Raw genomic sequence first — 20,751 nt, 5'->3', positions numbered from 1 at the left:
TGTTTTTTTTTTAGCCTTGTAGCAGTAATTGACGCGGCGATAGCCTTGAGATGGCCTTAGTGGTCGGCGAGGCTCTAAGCACCATAATTTCATTTCATTTCAGTAATTGACGCGGCGATAGCCTTGAGATGGCCTTAGTGGTTGGCGAGGCTCTAAGCACCATAATTTCATTTCATTTCCGTGGGCGCTGATGGACTTCTTAAAAGAAGTGAACCTTTTTAACCAGATTTGAAGGTTTTAAACTATGGAAGTTTTTTTTTTAACTTTGGAGTGGAAAGTTTGAAGTGGTGACTCGTTTTAAATTGGTTGTTTTTTTTTTAGCCTTGTAGTAGTAATCGACGCGGCGATAGCCTTGAGATGGCCTTAGTGGTCGGCAAGGCTCTAAGCACCATAATTTCATTTCATTTCATTTCACAAAGGGAAGAACTGCTCTAAGGGGTAATTAGATGCCCTGATCTGAGAGGAGTATGGGAGGCGGAGACAAAGAAAGAGCTGTCCTCTCAAGGAGTAACAGACGTTTATAGGGTGACGGTACACAAGGGGTCGGACAGTCCCGACTAACGCTTTTTTCCTCACCTTCTGCTGTCAGAATATCCCTCAGGACATAAGAGTCGGTTACCTTCAGGTGAATGCGCCCTTGTATGTGCCGTGCCCTCTCCAGCGCTTCAAGTGCCAGAAGTGCCATGTGCGAGACCGCTGCAAGGGGGAAGAGGCATGTGGCACCTGTTCAAAGGCGGTCCACCAGGGCAAATGCGTCAGTCCAGCCCATTGCGTCAACTGTGGAGGCAGCCACCTGTCATCAAAAGACTGCCCCACCTGGAAAAAAGAGGAGATCCAGAAGGTAAGATGGAGAAGAAAATTCTCTTTTTCTAAGCTCGGAAAATAGTGGAGGCTGCTTTGCCAAAGACGGGACCGTCATATGCGGCAGTCGTAACACCCAAGATGATGAACGTTGCAGTCCAGACGGCATCCACAGGGACACAGACAGACGCACCTACATCAGTCAGATCGTCAGCCTCGGGTGGAGGCGCTGCATTCACCCTTCCTGTCCTGCATTGTGGTCCTCAGGGGCTGCTAGGCAGGGGGGGGGGGGAAGCCTTGATGCGGAGACGTAGTGTTTGCCTCCCGCCCTCCCCTCCCTTGTCCCGCCTCTTGTCAGCTGGCCCCTCGGGCTGGTGGGAGTGCCCAGAAACCTCCCCCCCCAAACCCTCCTCCAAAACTGAATGAGGGGAAGTTTGCGATCTCAGCAGGGCCAGGGAGGGCTGAGGTGGTGAATGTTCTGGCTCGCCAGAATCAAACAAGGCTGAAATTAGCACAAGAAATAGATTTGCAGTCCTTGTCTGACCTTGGACCATTGCAAGCGGAGGAGCAGGAGGTAGGAATGGACTAGGATGCTACTATGTTAACCTTTTTATGGCAATCATTCAGTGGAATATCTATTGTTTTAACGCTAACCTTCAGAAACCCCAGTTGCTTTGTTGTTCTTTTAAATCTTCAGTACTGGCGCTGCAAGAAACTCTGCAAAGAGATGGCAAGATTTTAACTCTTTCAGGTTTGAACCCTTTTGCTGCCAGGAAAATAAGATTTAAGTGAAATATATTTGACATGTTGTTTTTTTTCACAAAAAAATGGGTATAAATTTTCAAAAAATTCTGTGCTCTTTGCTATTTGAGAAAGACACATAAAAGTATATATTTCCTGAAAGGTAAATGAATAAAGAATACAAAACACATAATGTTTACCCATTTTATATATTTTTAGTGACATGCTGTTGTTTTGAAATCAGTGTTGGTTTTTTTTTGCCACATTTTCAACTTGTTCATTACAAACATTAGTCAGGTAATTTGCACTTCTGGACAAATGGATATCTGCACATACAAAATCATACTAGAACAACCACAATAATTTTTTTTTTTAAAGAGATAGATACACAATGCATTTTGGCTTCTCCAAGTGATAATATGGATGTGAGGCTGTGCCCTCTCAGTCTCCACCCCCCTCCTCTTTACCCCTCTCACATGATCACTTTATCCACTGCTCATCAGACCGCGTTGGCAGAGTGCCAAGAAAATTGCTCACACTGTGTCCTGCTAATAATTTGGTTAGTTTCCTGTCATTTGCTATAGCTGTACAGCCGGCATCACTCACTGATAGTCATATCTTGGCCACTCTCTTGATTGCTCCCTTAAGTTTCTATCAAATCGTCCTATAAATGTTCATCACTGTCTTCTCCTTCGAATTTACACTTCAATTGTTTCTGAGCATCAGCTAAAGAAAGCAATCTTGGTTGATTTAGTTCACCATGATCGCATGTCTTGAACACGGCGTCAGTCTGACATTTTGTTGAGCGAGGGAGGAAAGGACCCAGGCAAAACACTGCGACAGTAACCCAACCAAAATGTTCAAATAAAGGACTGCCTCATGACGTAGATGGTGTTTCTTGCTATGAATAGAATCTAGAAAGATTCCCCAAGCTAAAGCGACCAGCATTTTTGTCAGTGAACTCAATGCAAACCAGGGAAAAGTCAGAATATTTTGATGATGAGTTATCTCATCATTGTGGCAGTGAAGCATACATGCTTGTGATGACGAGTTATCTCGTCATATAGGCAGCCTAGGGGTTGACTCAATTTTTAAACACGCTCAACATAAGCAAGATGGATTGACAGGAGGTGTCGCTCTATTTTTTACATTAGTCTCTTTTATATAGTACTGTTTCTGTAAACACACCTTTACAGGTGGTTGCAGCCAGAGTCAAACTAAATAAAACTATCACTGTCTGTTCAGTATATCTTCCTCCTTCTGTTCCTGTTCTGAGGCAGGACCTTGTGAACCATGTCAACCAGCTTGATGAGTCCCTAAAAGACACGAAAAGAGGAAAGGAAACCAAGCAAACAGCAGAAGCCCTGCATATAATATACCAGTGTGGCCTTCCTGGCAAATACAAAGTGTGGTGCCTACAGTCTATGCTGATACCAAAGCTCCTGTGGCCTGTCCTGATATATATCAGCTGTAGCACAGTCGAGTCTATTTAGCCTGAGATAACAAGTACACACACAAATGGCTCGGTGTCCCACCTGGTCACACTGACGTGGCACTCTGTCGCCAAGCAAAGCTGAGGCTACCTCTGTAGTCCCTTGTTGAAGAATACAAAGAGACATTATTATACAGGAGATCAAGAAGGAAGAGGATGATAAAAGAGTCCAGAAGGCAGTCCATCAAGGCCAGCAGGGGCAGTGGAGTACATGGGAAAATGCACTCAAAAGGAGCTTCAGCTGGAACGACATGTGGGACATGGCCCCTCTGAAACAGCTGTCGATTTTTGGCAGAGAGAGGACACAGGCTCTCAAGGCAATTGCAGAACTAGTAGAAGAGTTCCAGGTGAATCTGGTTGAAGAGGAATGAAAGTTAACTTCATAAGGATCAAATTTTTCTACTCAAACTAGGTGTACGATGGCTCAGTGGTTAAAACGTCTGCCAGAAAGGTGACTCAGTCCTGAAAAGGTGTGGGTTTGATCCTGCTGAGGACCAGGTGGGGGGAAAAAAAAAGAAGAAAAGGGCGGCAGTACAAAGGCATCCAGAGGCCATGACCTGGGTGTAGCCTGGCCCCCTTTGAGTGTAAAAAGTTAAGGGCCGAAACACTTGACTGAGGGGGGCTTTTTCTCTAAAGACCTTGTATTGTCCAGCTCTCCCTAGAGTTTCTTATCACAAATATTTGTGTGTGTGTGTGTGTTTCTCTGTGTTTGTGTTGATAGTGTGCATGTGTGAAACGTTTGTGTTGCAGGGCCCCAGAGATCCTGACCAGAACTGGCCATGGGAAGGCAGTGGACTGGTGGAGTCTGGGAGCTTTGATGTATGACATGATGACAGGATCTGTAAGTTGTTAACTGACATCCAGCACAATTTTTTGTTGGCCCTCCCTTTTGTGGATTTGGTCTGATTGTTCACAGCTTATTTAATAAGTTATTTGCATGATTTATGTCCTTCTAATACATTATAAAGTGCACTAGAAATAGAACGTTATAAAGAATTGAAAGAACATTTGCCCTGCATTTCTCACCCCCATGAAGTTGATTAGAATCGGTCAGAAGTGCAATGATGAAGGAAAGAAATCTGCCCTGATTCATCCTCTACCAGGATTCATGTGGCGTTTGATTCCCAAGTTGTATGTCTGATTTATGAATAGCATTTACTGAAATTTATTGCTTTTTGATGATATAAGCCTCTTAAGCGCTTCCCTGCCAGTAACGAGACATTCTCGTACCGATTTCAGAGGGTCTGTACACCTGTATATGAGAGTATCCTTTACTAGTTTCGTCATCAAAATATGAGCAGTCTAAATGGTAGACAACCCTGAAAACTGGCCCAGAATGCTGTAGGGACTTCCCTTTGACCACTCAGCAACTGACCATGACTAAGTGATATTGCCTTTGTTGACACTTGGACCTAATTATATATCCAAGATGGCGGATCAACAGTGTACTTTGACAAGACGACCTGTTCTTAGGCAATATTCTGCGTTAGAAGTATTGCAGGAAATTTTGAATGATGCAGACAGTGGTGAGGAAGACTTTGATGATGAAGAATCCATTGGTAGTGACGAGGAGGAGACTGACAGAAACCAACACCAACCGCTTTTGTCAGAAACTGGTGTTGATGACGAAGACTCCGATTACGAGCCTGAATCATCCACTGATTCAGTGACTGAAGTAGAGTCGGACGCCATTGAAATGGAGGTGGAACCAGTACCCAGTACAAGTACTGCACCCCCTCCTGTTGTGAGAGGTCGAGGAAGAGGCAGAGGACAAGGGGCAGTTGTGAAGGGGAGGGGCAGAGGGCATGGTCAGTCACACCTGGTTCAAGAATGGACGCCAGCAGACAACCGACCACCAAACCCCGCTGTTCAGTTCACGGGAAATCCGGGCTTAAAGTGCGACACAACCAACTTTAGGCCAGTTGATTACATGGGTCTGTTTTTTGACCAGGACATCATCGGCCACCTGGTCATCCAAACTTACACGCGCAACATTATCTGGAGTCCCACCCCAATCTGCCTCCATTTTCCTGAGCAAACCAGTGGGAGCCAGTTTCACAAGCGGAGCTGAAGAAGTTTCTGGACCTAGTGCTCCTGATGGGCATCATCAAATTACCAACCATCGAGCTGTACTGGTCAACAAAAGGATACCAGTATTCAGCTCGGTCATGACCAGAAACAGATTCCAGGTCAGTTTTTTCTCTTATTCTTTTGTTTGTTCCTTCTCCCTCCCTCTCTTCTTTTTATTTGTTCATTCTCTCTCCCGCTCCCACCCTCCCTCTCTCTCTCTCTCTCTCTTAGTGATACAAACATATATAATAAGATGTTGCTGGTGTGTGTGTGTGTAGGAGGAAGAATTTTTTGTTTAATGTCCTGTCACACATATTGGTGACTGAAGACATTTTGTTAAAATATTTAAGAATACATTTGAGTATTATTGGTTAGAAGGGGTGGGAGATGTGAATGAATGGAGGGTTGGGGGAAACTGGACAAATGAGGGTGAAATTTGAAAAAAAAGAAAAAAAAAAGGTCTAAATGCAATTACAGGAAATTACTTTAAGGACTTCGTAAAAGAGAAGTCGTTAAAATGGTAAGCGAAACAACTGATAATGAATGCAAAAAGTCGAAAACATCAATGTTCTCAGTCACTTGTGAAGACACACTTTCGTCAAAAAAATGAAAGTAAAAAATTATATGCGTAACTCTGTGGAGATGTAGTTAAAGTGCATGTAGTTTTACTGTGACGGGCAAATATGGACATATTTGAAAAATTCAACACACTTTCACACAGTGACAAAGACATACAAATTATATATCAGTAGAAAGTTTACCATCTCTTCTTTTAACATTTTAAAACAGTTTTCTCATTAAATGCTGCTAAATATTTTTTTGAATATTTTAAATTCTGTCACAAAATACTGAAAAACAAAGACCGACGGCCTTCTGGCGAAAGAACCGTGCGGTTTCTGCAAGCATCGCTCTACGGTTGACCATCTGGTTCGTCTGGAAACCACTGTAAGAAATGCCTTTGTAAACAAACAGCATGTGGTGGCCATATTTTTTGACTTGGAGAAAGCTTACGATACCACGTGGAAATTTGGAATCCTCTCGGACCTGCACAAGCTCGGCTTCCGAGGACACCTGCCCCAGTTCATCCACAATTTTTTGCAAGACAGACAATTCCAGGTGAGAGTCGGCACCACCCTGTCCGACATTCACGAGCAGGAGCTGGGTGTCCCGCAAGGGAGCATCCTGTCGCCGGCTCTTTTCAGCATCAAAATTAATGACATCGTTCAATCTGTTCAGAAGGGATCGGACAGCTCGCTGTTCGTGGACGATTTTGCCTTATATGCAACTGGCAGCACATATGTCAGCATCCAGCGACGGCTTCAGCTCTGCGTCAACAAAATCCAGTGTTGGGCAGAGGAGAATGGCTTCACATTTTCGTCCTCCAAAACTGAATGCATCCATTTTCATAACTCTCGCCAGTTCTATCCGGACCCTGAAATCCGTCTGGGAAAATCCACCATCCCGGCGGTCAAGGAAGCCAAATTTTTAGGGGTCGTCTTTGATCAGAAGCTGAACTTCCTCAGCCATATTAAACAGCTGAAAATATCTTGCCAAAAAGCCCTGAACATCATTCGAGTTGTGGCACACACGGACTGGGGTGCTGATAAGAGGACTCTCTTGCACCTCTACAGAGCCCTGGTCCGGTCCAAACTAGATTACGGAAGTGTAGTATACGGCTCGGCCAGACCGTCTTACCTGAAACTGTTGGACCCTGTACACCACCAAGGGCTCCGTCTCAGCTTAGGTGCTTTCCACACCACTCCTGTGCACAGCCTGTACGCAGAGGCGGGGGAACCGCCTCTCTCCAACCGCAGATTGAAGCTGACCCTAAACTATTATTTGAAATTGTTTTCTGAACCTACAAACCCTGCTTACGACGCTGTATTCAACAACCCTTTCGGTAAGAAATTTAAAGACAACCCAAACTGCATACCTCCTCTCGGACTCCGCATTCAGCCGCACTTAGAAAATGCCGATCTGGATGTCGGTGGCATCTCAGATTTCTCTAAGTTCCCTGACAGCCCTCCATGGACCTTTAGAACACCTGAGGTCCGATTTGATCTGGCCTCATACCGTAAAGACTCCACCAGTTCTCTGGCCTACAGAACTTACTTTTCGGAACTCTGCCACAAATTCCCCACTTTTCAAAGTATCTTCACTGACGGTTCCAAGTCAGAGGACGGAGTTGCTGCATCTGCGTTCTGTCCCGCCTTTCCTGACCGGCCCTCAACGGAACACATCCTGTCTGACAGCTCGGTGTACACTGCGGAACTGACCGCACTGGTTCTGGCGGTAAAAATGGTTCTCTCTTCGAAACAAAAGAGATTCATGATCTTTTCTGATGGCCTTCATGGTCGGCTGGGCTCTAAGCAATATTTTTAATTTAGTTTTAATTTAATGATCTTTTCCGACTCCTTGTCAGCCCTGGAGGCGATGGCCTGCAGGAATATCACTCATCCCAAACTGCTGGAATTTTATGAAGATTTTACTCTCGCAACGAAGAAAGGATACGAGGTTGTGTTGGCCTGGGTTCCTGGACATGTTGGCATTCGTGGTAACAAAAGGGCGGACCTGCTGGCCAGGAACGCTGTAAAGAAAGAATTATCCAGATCCTTTGTACCATACACAGACATGAAGCGGAAGGTGAACACTTACGTTAAGGATCTTTGGCAAGAGGAGTGGAACACCCAGACGGACAACAAGCTCTTCCAGATCCGTCCAGACCTAAAAGAGACCCTCCCTTCGGGGGTGAAGAACAGAAAGGAGGAGTCTGTGCTGTGCAGACTGCGTACGGGGCACACTTTTTTTACTCATTCTTACTTGTTGAAGGGGGAAGAGGCCCCTCGATGCATTCCCTGTGATGAGCCTCTCACCGTGAAACACGTGCTCCTTGACTGTTGGGATCTGCATGACGTTAGATGCAGACATTACACGGCGGTTTCTTTGAAGACTTTGTTTCGTGATGTCCCTCCGTGGGCGCTGATGGACTTCTTAAAAGAAGTGAACATTTTTAACCAGATTTGAAGGTTTTAAACTATGGAAGTTTTTTTTAACTTTGGAGTGGAAAGTTTGAAGTGGTGACTCACTTTAATTGGTTGTTTTTTTATCCTTGTAGTTGTTATTGACGCCGCGATAGCCTTGAGATGGTCTTAGTGGTCGGCGAGGCTCTAAGCACCATAATTTCATTTCATTTCATTTACTGAAAAACAAAAACAAAAAAAAAACAACAAAAAAAGAAGAAGAAGAAGAAAAATAGGTATACTGTACCCACCAGGCATGTCATATCCATCAGCTAATCCACAAGGCAGCATAAGATGATTTTCTCACTCAGTAAAGTTCCCTGATTCTCATGAATCAGTTTGAAGTCAAATGTTGCACAACAAACTGTTTAAAAAAAAAAAAAGAAAGAAAAGAAGATCACAACACTGGTTGGTTATGTAAAGATCGACCTCTTACCCAGTCCAGAAAAATCTAGAATAAAAGCCTTTCACACAGTTAACGGTCAAGGGGAAATAACTCAGTTTTTTCAAGACTGATCTTTCAAGACAGCCTTCAATTGAACACTGCTGAGTGTACGGAAAAAAAATCCGCGATCCGCCGAATCCTACACTACAGGACGACATTCTGAGCGGGCATAGCGCCGGCTACAAAGAGTTAATTGTCAGGTTACTAAAGCATATGCACTTGACATTAGAACAACACTTGGTCTGTAATGAATTTGATAATAGTCTGAGAGCTAAACTCAGAATTGGTCTGCGAATCGGACCAAAGTCTGAGAGAGTCAACTGAGGAGGTTTTAGACTTGAATTCAAGCACCTATAAAAGTCTCTTTCTAGTACATTGCTTATTTCCTTGTATGAAAATGGGCAATATACTTTTATACTATCTGTATGATTCTCTGCTCCCCTTTTTGCTGCCCTGTCTGCTTGGTCGTTATAAAGGAATCCAGTGTGGGATGGTATCCAACAAAAATCAACATTTGTACCCTTCACAAATAGGGAGTGCAATAGATACCTAATTTCAAGCAATAAATGTTCTCTTTGATTATTCTCAAAAAGGAGCAAACTTTTTAAAACAGATTGAGAATCAACACAAAATAGGATATTACTTAATATGATTGGTATATCAACAAGATGATTTAAAGCCATAAGGATGGCCACCAATTCAGCTGTAAAAATTGAATGTCCCTTACCTAAATAATATGATTTTTGTGCTTTTAGGTCAGGAATGACAAAAGCAGATCCTGCACTGCTATCATCCAGGACCGAGCCATCAGTGTAAACTTTTAAATGATAATCAAAATTTTCTTCTTATTCAAATTTGACAGATACTGTCATTATATGTGAAGATTCTCCTTTTGTTGTGTCAGAAGCACATATGTTGACGTTTGCTTTTGTTAACTCCCAGGGAGGGACAGGTGGCACCAGAACACGAGGTGCCATATCATGTAAATCAATGTCTGAAGAATTTTAATATTTCTGACACATATGTGCGAATGGTTTGTAGATTTGAATTATTTTGTGCATTTTCTGGAAAATCAATATCAGACCTAATATTTAATTACTCAAAATCATCCACTGCTGTATATCTCGCAATGTATGTAGCAAAACTTAATTTTCTGATTTCATCTAGTGGTAGAATGCCCGCAAGCTTATAGGTTTTTGAAGTCTTAGTATGCACAGGTACCCCTAAACTCAGTTTCACAGCTTTACTGTCAATTATTCGCAGCTTCTTTAGAAACGTCGGTGGAGCAGAAAAGAAAATTTCTTGACCGTAGGTCAGTCTTGATCTTACGAGAGATGTCGCTAAATGTAAAAGAATTTTGGAGTCTTGTCCCCAAGGAGAGTGACTTGCAATTTTTAAGAAATTAAAACTTTTAACTGCTTTAGTCACTATTGAATCAATGTGCTTCTTCCAGTTTAGTTTTGAAGTAAATAGGATCCCAAGAAATTTTATTTCCGACTTGAAAAATATTTCATGTCCTCCCCAAAAAAAGCTGTGGTTGTTTGCTGGGATTATAACCATTATTAAAGAGGATCAAATGTGTTTTTTCTACAGAAAACTCAAAACCATTAGAGTGCATATAGCTACTCAGTCTATCGAGATCACCCTGAAAATGTTTCTGTACATAATTGATGTAATGTAGGCTTGCCGTTTTCCTCAAGGATGTCTGAATCCATATAGCAATATCATCCGCATTTTGAGCCAGCTTGGTAGATGATGAAAAACATGTGTATAAATCATAAAGCATAATGTTGAACAACAATGGAGAAATAATGGAACCCTGCGGGATTCCCATGTTTATAGGCCTAGAGGTTGATAAAGTTACTCCCACTTTTGCCACTACATAGGATTATATCTCCTCCCGAAACCTGGAGGGGGTCAGGCTGGTGTTCTTCTGACCCACTCCCGGGAGGGTCACTACCTTGCCGTGGTCGGGAGGCTTAGTGGCCAGTGATCGAGCGAGCTATGTCGGCGGGGGCATCAGTGCTTCTTGGGGTTTGGTGCTCTGGTCCCAGGTCTTAATTGACAGCCTACATAGCCATCGTAGCTGTTAGGGCTGAATAAGTGGTGGTTTTGTACTGATGCCCCTGATAGGGCTTCCCATGCCGAACAGGTCGTGAGTGAGGCCCAAACTAAACGTGACCCACTGTCCCTTTCGCTATTCTTTGTTCTTCTTTTTACCGCCTCTTTTCTGTCCTCAGCTCCCCATCAAGCCTTCTTTTCCACATTCTTTTTTTTCTCTGCGGCCTTCTTTAGGCCCGCCGTGTTTGCCGTGCGGCGCGACCTGTGATGGAGGGGAATGAGATCCTGGGGATTGAGAGAGCACGCTGCTCTCAACACATCCCTTTGGCTCGGACCTCTCCTAAGACAGGCGGCACACATTGGCCCGTGTGTGTCAATCGGCTACCCCTTCGTGGGGCTGGGTCAAGACTGGCAGTTTAGTGGCTGACGAAGGTAACCCCCGTAGTGCTCGGCTCTCTGTCCCCGGGAGCTGGGCATGATCGGGGGGGAGCACGTTGGAGCTGGGCTGCTGGTTGTATATCCCTCCCGAAACCTGGAAGGGGTCAAGCTGGTGTTCCCTTGACCCTGGCCCCTAAGTTGGACCCCATGGTGGGTGGGTAAGGGAGGGATGAATTCACATTTTTCTTTCAACATGAATCCTAAACAAACACACCCCCCCAAACTCGGAAAAAGACGACGACAGGGAACGGACGACTCAGACTCTGAGTCGGAGGTCGTCGAGACCTCTGGTTTTTGGCCATCATGGCTAGTGATGGAGGGCGCTGATGACGACAAGCCCTTGTCAGCTCTCAGCCCCTTCGCTGTCCAGAAGGGCTTTCAGTGCCTGGCAGGATCGCTCAGATCCATCAAGAGGCTGAGGAGCGGAGCGTTTTTAGTACAGACAGAATCTAAAAGACAGACACAGCTCCTCCTCAAGGCGACCACTTTCGTGGATAGGGCAGTGAAGATTTCCCCTCACAAAGGTCTCAACTGCTCTAAGGGAGTCATCAGATGCCCGGAGTTGAAAGGTGTGTCTGAGGCCGAGATCAAGAGCGAACTGTCCTCTCAGGGAGTGACCGATGTGTACAGGGTGACGGTGAGGAAGGGGTCGGACAGAGTCCCGACCAACACTTTCTTCCTCACCTTCTGCTGCCCGGATGTCCCCAAGGACATTCGGGTCGGATACCTGCTAGTTAATGTCAGCCTGTACGTACCGTCCCCTCTGAGATGCTTTAAGTGTCAGAAATTCGGACACGTGAGAGACAGATGTAAGGAGGAAGAGGCGTGTGGCACCTGTTCGAAGGCGGCGCACCAGGGCGATTGCGTCAGTGCAGCCCTGTGTGCGAACTGCGGAGGTGGCCACCCGTCCTCATCGAAGGACTGCCCCGCCTGGAAGAAAGAAAAACAAATTCAGAAAGTCAAGACAGAACAGAAAATTTCCTTCTTTGAGGCAAGAAAACAGGTGGAGGCCGCGTCGCCTAGGACGTCGTATGCCTCTGTCGTCAGATCCGGGACGGTGGACGTCGCAGTCCAGACGACGTCCACAGGAACGCAGACGGACGACTTAACCGCCTCGTCGGAACCGTCGGCCTTGGGTGGAGGCGCTGTGTCCACCCCTTCCCATCCTGCGCGGCAGTCCTCAGGGGCTGCTGGGCGGGAGAGAAAAGCCTCGGGCGGAGGCACGTTGTCCGCCTCCCGCCCCACCCCACCCCCTGGGCCCCCTCGCCCCGCCTCTCGTCTGCCTGGCCCTCGGGCTGGCGGAAGTGGCCGGAAGCCCCCCGCACCTCCAAAACTCAAGGAGGGGAGGGCTGCGGCCACGGCGGGATCGGGAGGGGCCGAGGTGGTGGATATTCCGACCCGGTCTGAACCCGAAAAATTTATGTCAAAGAACAAATATTCCATCCTGGCGGACCTTGAGCCACCGCAAGTGGAGGAGCAGGGGGTAGCGATGGAATAGGCTGCTGCTTTTTTTTTTTTTTTTTTTTTTTTTTTTTTTTTTTTAAAAACAACCTTTTTAATGGCAGTGATCCACTGGAATATCCGGGGATTCTATGCCAACTTCCAGGAACTCCAGCTGCTTTGTCGTGCTTTGAAACCTTCAGTGCTGGCACTGCAGGAGACTCTGCAAAGAGATGGCAAGGTTTTATCTCTCTCTGGTTTTAACTCCGTTTTTAAACCCGCTCAACCGAAGCAAGAGGGGTTGACGGGAGGTGTCGCTCTTTTTATTCGAAAGTCCCTTTTATACAGTACAGTTCTTTTAAGCACCCCTTTACAGGCGGTGGCAGTCAGAGTCACGCTCGAGAAAACCATCACTGTCTGCTCTCTCTACCTTCCCCCTTCCGTCCGTGTTCTGAGGCAGGACCTCATGAACCTGGTCGACCAGCTCCCACGTCCGTTTTTACTGTTGGGCGACTTCAACGGACACTCCCCGCTCTGGGGAAGTGAGATGACATCAGCCCGAGGTCTTCTCTTAGAAAACCTTCTCTCTGACATGGACTTGTGTTGTCTTAACGACAAGTCTCCCACTTACCTGCATCTGTCCTCTGGAAAGCTCTCGTGTTTAGATCTGTCGGTCTGCGATCCATCGTTGGTCCTGGACTACGAGTGGAAAGTGCACGACGATCTGCACGGGAGTGACCACTTTCCTGTCATCCTCCGCCCCACAGATGGAGAAGGTGACTCTCTGCCTGACCGCCTGTACTACGACAAAGCAGACTGGAGTTTTTTTACCACCAAGATAAGAGCTGAGCTGCAGGAAGAAACAGTATTGAAAAGCAAGGACCCTGCTGACGCTCTGACTCGGATCGTTTTAGATTGCGCCAAAGCAGCAGTCCCATCGTCTACCTCCAAGCCTCGGGTCCCGAGAACGCCCTGGTTCAACGCGGAATGTCGGGAGGCCCGCAAGTCTCGGAAGAGAGCGCAGCGACGCGTCTTTCGGAGACCGGAGTCCGATAGCGTTCGAACCCATCAACAGCTGAGGGCGAAAGCCAGGTATGTTTTTAAAAAGAGCCAGAGGAAGTCTTGGAGAGATTTCTGCTCTTCCTTAACCTCCAACACACCCAAGAAGAAAGTGTGGAGGGTTTTAAAAAGAATTAAGGGCAAAAACGCATGCCCGACCTTCCACCATCTTAAACTTTCAGACGCTCTGGTCACAGAGAAGAAAGCAGTTGCCAATTTGCTTGCCTCCACAATAGAACAGAACTCGAGATCTGCTAACAAATCTGCTCGCTTTCTTAAAACCAAAAACCTGTCAGAAAAAACACCATGTAACTTCTTTTCCGACAACACAGAGAATTACAACCTTCCTTTCACAATGAACGAACTTAAATCTGCCCTTCAGACCTGTACGGATTCCTGTCCAGGAATGGACGAAGTCCATTATAAACTCCTAAAGCACCTTCCCCAAACCTGTCTGGACACCCTGCTTAAAGTTTATAACCACATCTGGGTCACAGGCTTCTTTCCACCCTCCTGGCGGAAAGCCCTCATAATCCCGCTGCCGAAACCGGGAAAAGACCCCTCGAACCCCTCCAACTACCGCCCAATTGCACTGACCAGCTGCGTCTGCAAACTGATGGAGAAGATGGTCAACGGTAGACTGATGTGGAAACTAGAGACCGACGGCCTTCTGGCGAAGGAACAGTGCGGTTTCCGCAAGCATCGCTCTACCGTTGACCATCTGGTTCGTCTGGAAACCACGATAAGAAATGCTTTCGTCAACAAACAACATGTGGTGGCCATATTTTTTGACCTGGAGAAAGCTTACGATACCACGTGGAAATTTGGTATTCTTTCCGACTTGCACAAGCTCGGCTTCCGAGGACACCTGCCTCAGTTTATCCACAATTTTTTACAAGACAGACAATTCCAGGTGAGAGTCGGCACCACCCTGTCCGACATTCACGAGCAGGAGCTGGGTGTCCCGCAGGGGAGCATCCTGTCGCCTGCTCTGTTCAGCATCAAAATTAATGACATCGTTCAATCCGTTCAGAAAGGATCGGACAGCTCGCTGTTCGTGGATGATTTTGCTTTATATGCAACCGGCAGCACGTACGCCAGCATCCAGCGACGGCTTCAGCTCTGCGTCAACAAAATCCAGTGTTGGGCAGAGGAGAATGGCTTCACATTTTCGTCCTCCAAAACTGAATGCATCCACTTTCATAATTTTCGCCAATTCTATCAGGACCCTGAAATCCGTCTGGGAACATCCACCATCCCGGCGGTCAAGGAAGCCAGATTTCTAGGGGTCGTCTTCGATCAGAAGCTGAATTTTCTCAGCCACATTAAACAGCTGAAAATATCTTGCCTAAAAGCCCTGAACATCATCCGAGTTGTGGCACACACGAACTGGGGTGCTGATAAGAGGACTCTCTTGCACCTCTACAGAGCCCTGGTCCGGTCCAAACTGGATTATGGAAGTGTTGTATACGGCTCGGCCAGACCGTCCTACCTGAAACTGTTGGACCCTGTACACCACCAAGGGCTCCGTCTCAGCTTGGGTGCTTTCCGCACCACCCCTGTGCACAGCCTGTATGCAGAGGCGGGGGAACCGCCTCTTTCCAACCGCAGACTGAAGCTGACCCTGAACTATTATTTGAAATTGTTTTCGGAACCTACAAACCCTGCTTACGATGCTGTATTCAACAACCCTTTCGATAAGAAATTTACAGACAACCCAAACTGCATACCTCCTCTCGGACTCCGCATTCAGCCGCACTTGGAAAATGCCGATCTGGATGTCGGTGGCATCTCAGATTTCTCTAAGTTCCCTGACAGCCCCCCGTGGACCTTTACAACACCTGAGGTCCGATTCGATCTGGCCTCGTACCGTAAGGACACCACCAGTTCTCTGGCCTACAGAACCTACTTTTCGGAACTGTGCCACAAATTCCCCACCTTTCAAGGCATCTTCACTGACGGTTCCAAGTCAGAGGACGGAGTCGCCGCATCTGCGTTCTGTCCCGCCTTTCCTGACCGGCCCTCAACGGAACACATCCTGTCTGACAGCTCGGTATACACCGCGGAACTGACTGCACTGGTCCTGGGGTTAAAAATGGTTCTCTCTTCCAAACAGAAGAGATTCATGATCTTTTCCGACTCCTTATCAGCCCTGGAGGCGATCGCCTGCAGGAATATCACTCATCCCAAACTGCTGGAATTTTATGAAACTTTTACTCTCGCAACGAAGAAAGGATACGAGGTTGTGTTGGCCTGGGTTCCCGGACATGTTGGCATTCGTGGTAACGAAAGGGCGGACCTGCTGGCCAGGAACGCTGTAAAGAAAGAATTGTCCAGATCCTTGGTACCCTATACAGACATGAAGCGGAAGGTCAATACTTACGTTAAAGATCTTTGGCAAGAGAAATGGAACACCCAGATAGACAACAAGCTCTTCCAGATCCGTCCGGACCTGGGGGAGACCCTCCTTTCGGGGGTGAAGAACAGAAAGGAGGAATCTGTGCTGTGCAGACTGCGTACGGGGCACACTTTTTTTACTCATTCTTACTTGTTGAAGGGGGAGGAGGCCCCTCGATGCGTTCCCTGTGACGAGCCTCTCACCGTGAAACACGTGCTCCTTGACTGTTGGGATCTGCATGACGTTAGACGCAGACATTACACGGTGATTTCTTTGAAGACTTTGTTTCGTGATGTCCCTCCGTGGGCGCTGATGGACTTCTTAAAAGAAGTGAACCTTTTTAACCAGATTTGAAGGTTTTAAACTATGGAAGTTTTTTTCTAAACTTTGGAGTGGAAAGTTTGAAGTGGTGACTCGTTTTAATTGGTTGTTTTTTTTAGCCTTGTAGTAGTAATTGACGCGGCGATAGCCTTGAGATGGCCTTAGTGGTCGGCGAGGCTCTAAGCACCATAATTTCATTTCATTTCAGGATTATATCTCCCACTTAAAAAGGGTTTGACATAGTCATAAACATGACCCGACAGACCAATTTGTTTCAGCTTAAATAACAGTCTGCAATGCCATACTCGGTCATAAGCTTTAGTAAGATTGAAGAAGGACGCAAGGATACTTTTTCGCTTAGAAAACTTTTTTTTAATTTGGGTAGTGAGACGGGTCAGGTGATCAGTTGTAGATCTTCCTTTCCGGAATCCAGTTTGAGCTGACGGAATTGTTATTTTTGTCACAGTAATATACCATTCTAATATTTACAATTTTCTCAATGACTTTCCCAACTTGGGAGGTAACCGAAATAGGTCTATAGCTCGAAGCTTCTGTTCGAGGTTTACTCTGTTTTAATACAGGAGTTACTATGGAAGTTTTCCATACCTCAGGGATTTGTCCACATTACGAGCACTTTTGAAATTATGTATGTAATATAATCATCCAGTTTTCTGGCAAATGGTTTAACATGGTGTAAGATACTACATCCTTGCCATCTGACACATTTTTGTTACTCAACAAATGAATAGCGTTCTTTACCTCCTGTAAAGGTATTGCCAATTGTATTATCATTTTTGTGGGGTAGGATCTCTATATTTGTCACTGGTTTCTTCTTCCTCTCTTAATGTCTTTTGTTTGTTTGACAAACTATCCACACTACCTGTTTTAGAATACATACAAATTCTTCAGCCTTCTCTTGAGGGGACAGAAACTCTTTATCTCAAGGATAGTCTTGCAGAACAATGCCTGATTTCATTTCTTTCACTTTGTGGCCCACACATTTTTCATATCCTTATCGTCAGATACTTCATTCAAACAGAACTGTGACCAGAATTGTCTTTTTTCTTGGGCTATGACTCTGTTTGCCTTGATTTTTGTGTAACACATTTCTTTATGAGCGGCTTCTTTTACATCTTTGTCAGGTACTTTTCTGAGTCTTAACCATGTTATGCTAGTTTCTTTGTATTTACAGCCGCCGCACATGCATTATTCCACCAAACATTTCCAGAAAAAGTGTCACTCCTCTTTGAACTTTTCTTGGGAATTTCAGCAGCTCCAATAATTGATTTTTGAAAGTTGTTATTAAAAAACATTTAAATCTTCACCAAAAAATTTCACTTTCAGAAATGTTTGTAAGATAGTTGTGAAATGTTTTCCGAGTTTGCGTATTTGTTATTGAAATTTGGGATTTCATCTTCTCTGCTGTATTTGGATATGGTTTCATTCATTTCATTCATTCATTCTCCTGCCCGGGATGGGCGTAGAGGAGACATGAGGGACGATTCCGTAGTCAGACGACGCCATCCGGTTCTATCTTCTGCCTGTCGTATCAGCGTAGCACTATCCATATTGGTCCATTCCTTGATGTTGTCCATCCAGCATTTGGCTTGCCTCCCTCTTCGCCTACCACCCTCTAGCGTTCCCTGTAGAACTGTCTTTTGCAGTGAATTGTGGCGTGTCACATGCCCGAACCATGACAGCTTCCTCCTTTCGACCACTGCTAAGAGTGGTTCCAGTGGACCCGCTAGCATAGTTATTTGGCTCTTGACAAAGTCATTGGTCTTTCTGTCCTTCCATGAGATTCCAAGCAATCGTCTGAAGCATTTTGTCTCAAACGTCTGGACTTTCCTAGTAGTCTCTGCTGTTAAAGTCCAACTTTCACATCCATACAGCAGTATGGATAGCACCATATGGTACAATCCTTAAAAGACAGTGTGATTGGCACATGATCACTGCCTAGTGGATCATCACCAGTATCCCACTGTACTGTTAAAGCTAGAGATGGTGATATGAAAGTTGGGTCAAGTGTGTGTGTGTGTATGTGTGTGTGTGTGAGAGAGAGAGAGACTCTGAGTGTGTTTTGTTTTTATGTGTACAGTGAGTGTGTAATTGTGTGTGTGTACACATGCGACGAGTGCATGTTTCATGTGTTAAGTGTGTGTGTGTGTGTGTGTGTAGTTTGGGTATGTATTTGTGTGTGTGTGTGTTTGTGTGGTTTTTTTGTTGTTGTTGTATGTGTAGTGTGTGTGTGTGTATACATGCAACAGGCAAGAAGTGCATGTATCATGTGTACAGTGTTTGTGTGTGTGTGTGTGTGTGTGTGTGTACACTTGCAACAAGTGCATTTATGTATCATGTATACAGTGTATGTGTGTGTGTGTGTAGTTTGGGTATGTATTTGTGTGTGTGTTTTTTGTTGTTGTTTTTTTGTTGTTGTTGTTGTTGTGTGTGTGTGTGTGTGTGTGTGTGTGCAGCTGATCAACTGTTATTCAATAATGTTTCAGATTATCCTGCAGTTTCTCCACTTCCATGACAACTCCACCATGCCAGCACAGGGAGATCCTGCATATGAGCGACTGTACAAAATCCAGCCGATACTGGACCACCTGCACGAGAAGTTCCAGGAGGTGTATGAGCCACGACAAGCGGTGTATGTTGATGAGAGCCTTCTGCTGTGGAAAGGCCGACTGATCTTTCGTCAATACATACTGATGAAGCGCACCAGGTTCGGTATAAAAATGTACCTGTTCTGTGAATCTGGTGGCATCAAAGGAACTGGGGGTTACTGCCTCAGGCTGTACCTCTACTTGCTGGAAAAAAAAAAAACACCTTGGCCTGTGGCACAGTCAGGGAGAACCGGGAAATACCGCAGCAACTCCACAACATCCAGCTGAACCCAGGCTCCTCGGCTGCTCTCTGTGGTGACAGCAAGATTGTCGCCACCAAGTACCACAGCACCAAGGTCGTTCACCTCCTCTCCACTGTGGATGGCCATGCAGAAGCACCCATCTGTGACCGGGGACAATGGGGCATCACCAGGCGACCTGATGTATCAACACAGTACAACAAGAATATGGGTGGGGTGGACAAACAGCATCAGCTGTTCCACCCATATGACTGCACAAGGAAGTCCATGAAGTGGATGAAAAAGCTTTTCTTCCACTTCATGCAAGTTGACGCCTGCAATGCCTTCATCCTCCAGAAATCTAGTGACGACTCCTATAAAACTCTTTTGAGTTTTCTGGAGTCAGTCACTCACAATTGACTGGATCTGGCCCGATCAGGCACCTGCTGTGGAGGAGATCAGGTCAGATGATGAAGTGCGTCTTACTGCCAGGCACTTCATGTTCCCCCAGCCACCAACTCCCAGCAAGCCCCAGCCCACCAATCCCTGCAGGGTGTGCAGGAAGAAACTGGGTGTGCGGCGGGAAACCCATTACCACTGCCCTGACTGACCATCCAAGCCTGCACTCTGCTACCCACAGTGCTTCCAGGACTTCCACACAAAATTTGTGTATTGGCAGTGAACAGTGTGACAGATCTTCTTTTTGTTGACAAACTCATCTCTGACCACTCTGTGATATCATTTAATCTTAAGCTCATAAAGCCTGTAAAGATAAAGAAAAATGTTTACTCACACAATTACATATCTTTAAATGTTAATCTTTTAAAAGCTGATGTTTTAGTATTTGCCACCAGTCTGTATACCAGTGTCCTGATCACATTTTACAACACTTCCCTCCAGGAACTGCTTGATAAGCATGCCCCTCTCACAATGCATGTTGTGTTTGATCATTTACGTGCACCCTGGATGTCTCTTGAAATCAAGATGGCAAAACAGCAGTGTCGCTCCGCTGAGCGAAAATGGTGAAAGTTTGATCTGGAAATTTTCAAGCAGATATATGCTCACTTACACAATGTTGTAAATCAAATGATCCACGATGAGAAAAAGAAATGCGTGTGCGACAGAATTACTGATGCTGATTCCTCCAGAGTTCTGTTTCGCTTGGCAAATCAGATGATGGGGAAGGATGTCCGAACTGTTCTGCCTAGCAATATACCTTCTGAAAATCTAGCTGATAAATTTATTGATTATTTCACTACTAAAATAGAGATGATTAGAAGTAGCTTCGATTCTCCTGCTGATTTTGACGAATCTGATACTTTTAATGGAACACACACTACATTCCAGACAGTGGGTAGATGGACGGTGGTGGTGTGGTTCGAAAATGGAGAATGACCCAATTTCTACCCTTTTTACCTTTTCTATCCAAAATCTTATTTTACAGTTTTTACAAAATCTGTGGCATGCGGATTACAGTTATGTTCCTTTTTACATGTATGTATTTTAAGTGAAAATTGCTGTCATCTCAGCCGTTTAATCATGTGTGTGTCTGTGCTTGTGTGTTAGTGTGAGTGTTGGAGTGTAACAGTTGCAGTATTGATAGTAATATTAGTATGCTAC

General features: G+C 45.5%; 1 protein-coding gene across 1 annotated transcript in view; it reads left to right on the top strand.

The window, feature by feature from the left end:
* The window catches only part of LOC143274617 (ribosomal protein S6 kinase beta-2-like), a 240,211-nt gene that overhangs the window by 115,489 nt on the left and 103,971 nt on the right, over positions 1–20,751 (top strand). The window contains 1 exon segment of the mRNA XM_076578486.1: positions 3,785–3,875. Coding sequence (XP_076434601.1) covers positions 3,785–3,875 — 91 coding nt within the window.

This window comes from Babylonia areolata, chromosome 29, assembly GCF_041734735.1.
Source record: "Babylonia areolata isolate BAREFJ2019XMU chromosome 29, ASM4173473v1, whole genome shotgun sequence".
Taxonomy (NCBI): Eukaryota; Metazoa; Mollusca; class Gastropoda; order Neogastropoda; family Buccinidae; genus Babylonia; species Babylonia areolata.
Note: the sequence above shows the minus strand (reverse complement) of the source record. Positions and strands in the feature narration are given on the sequence as shown.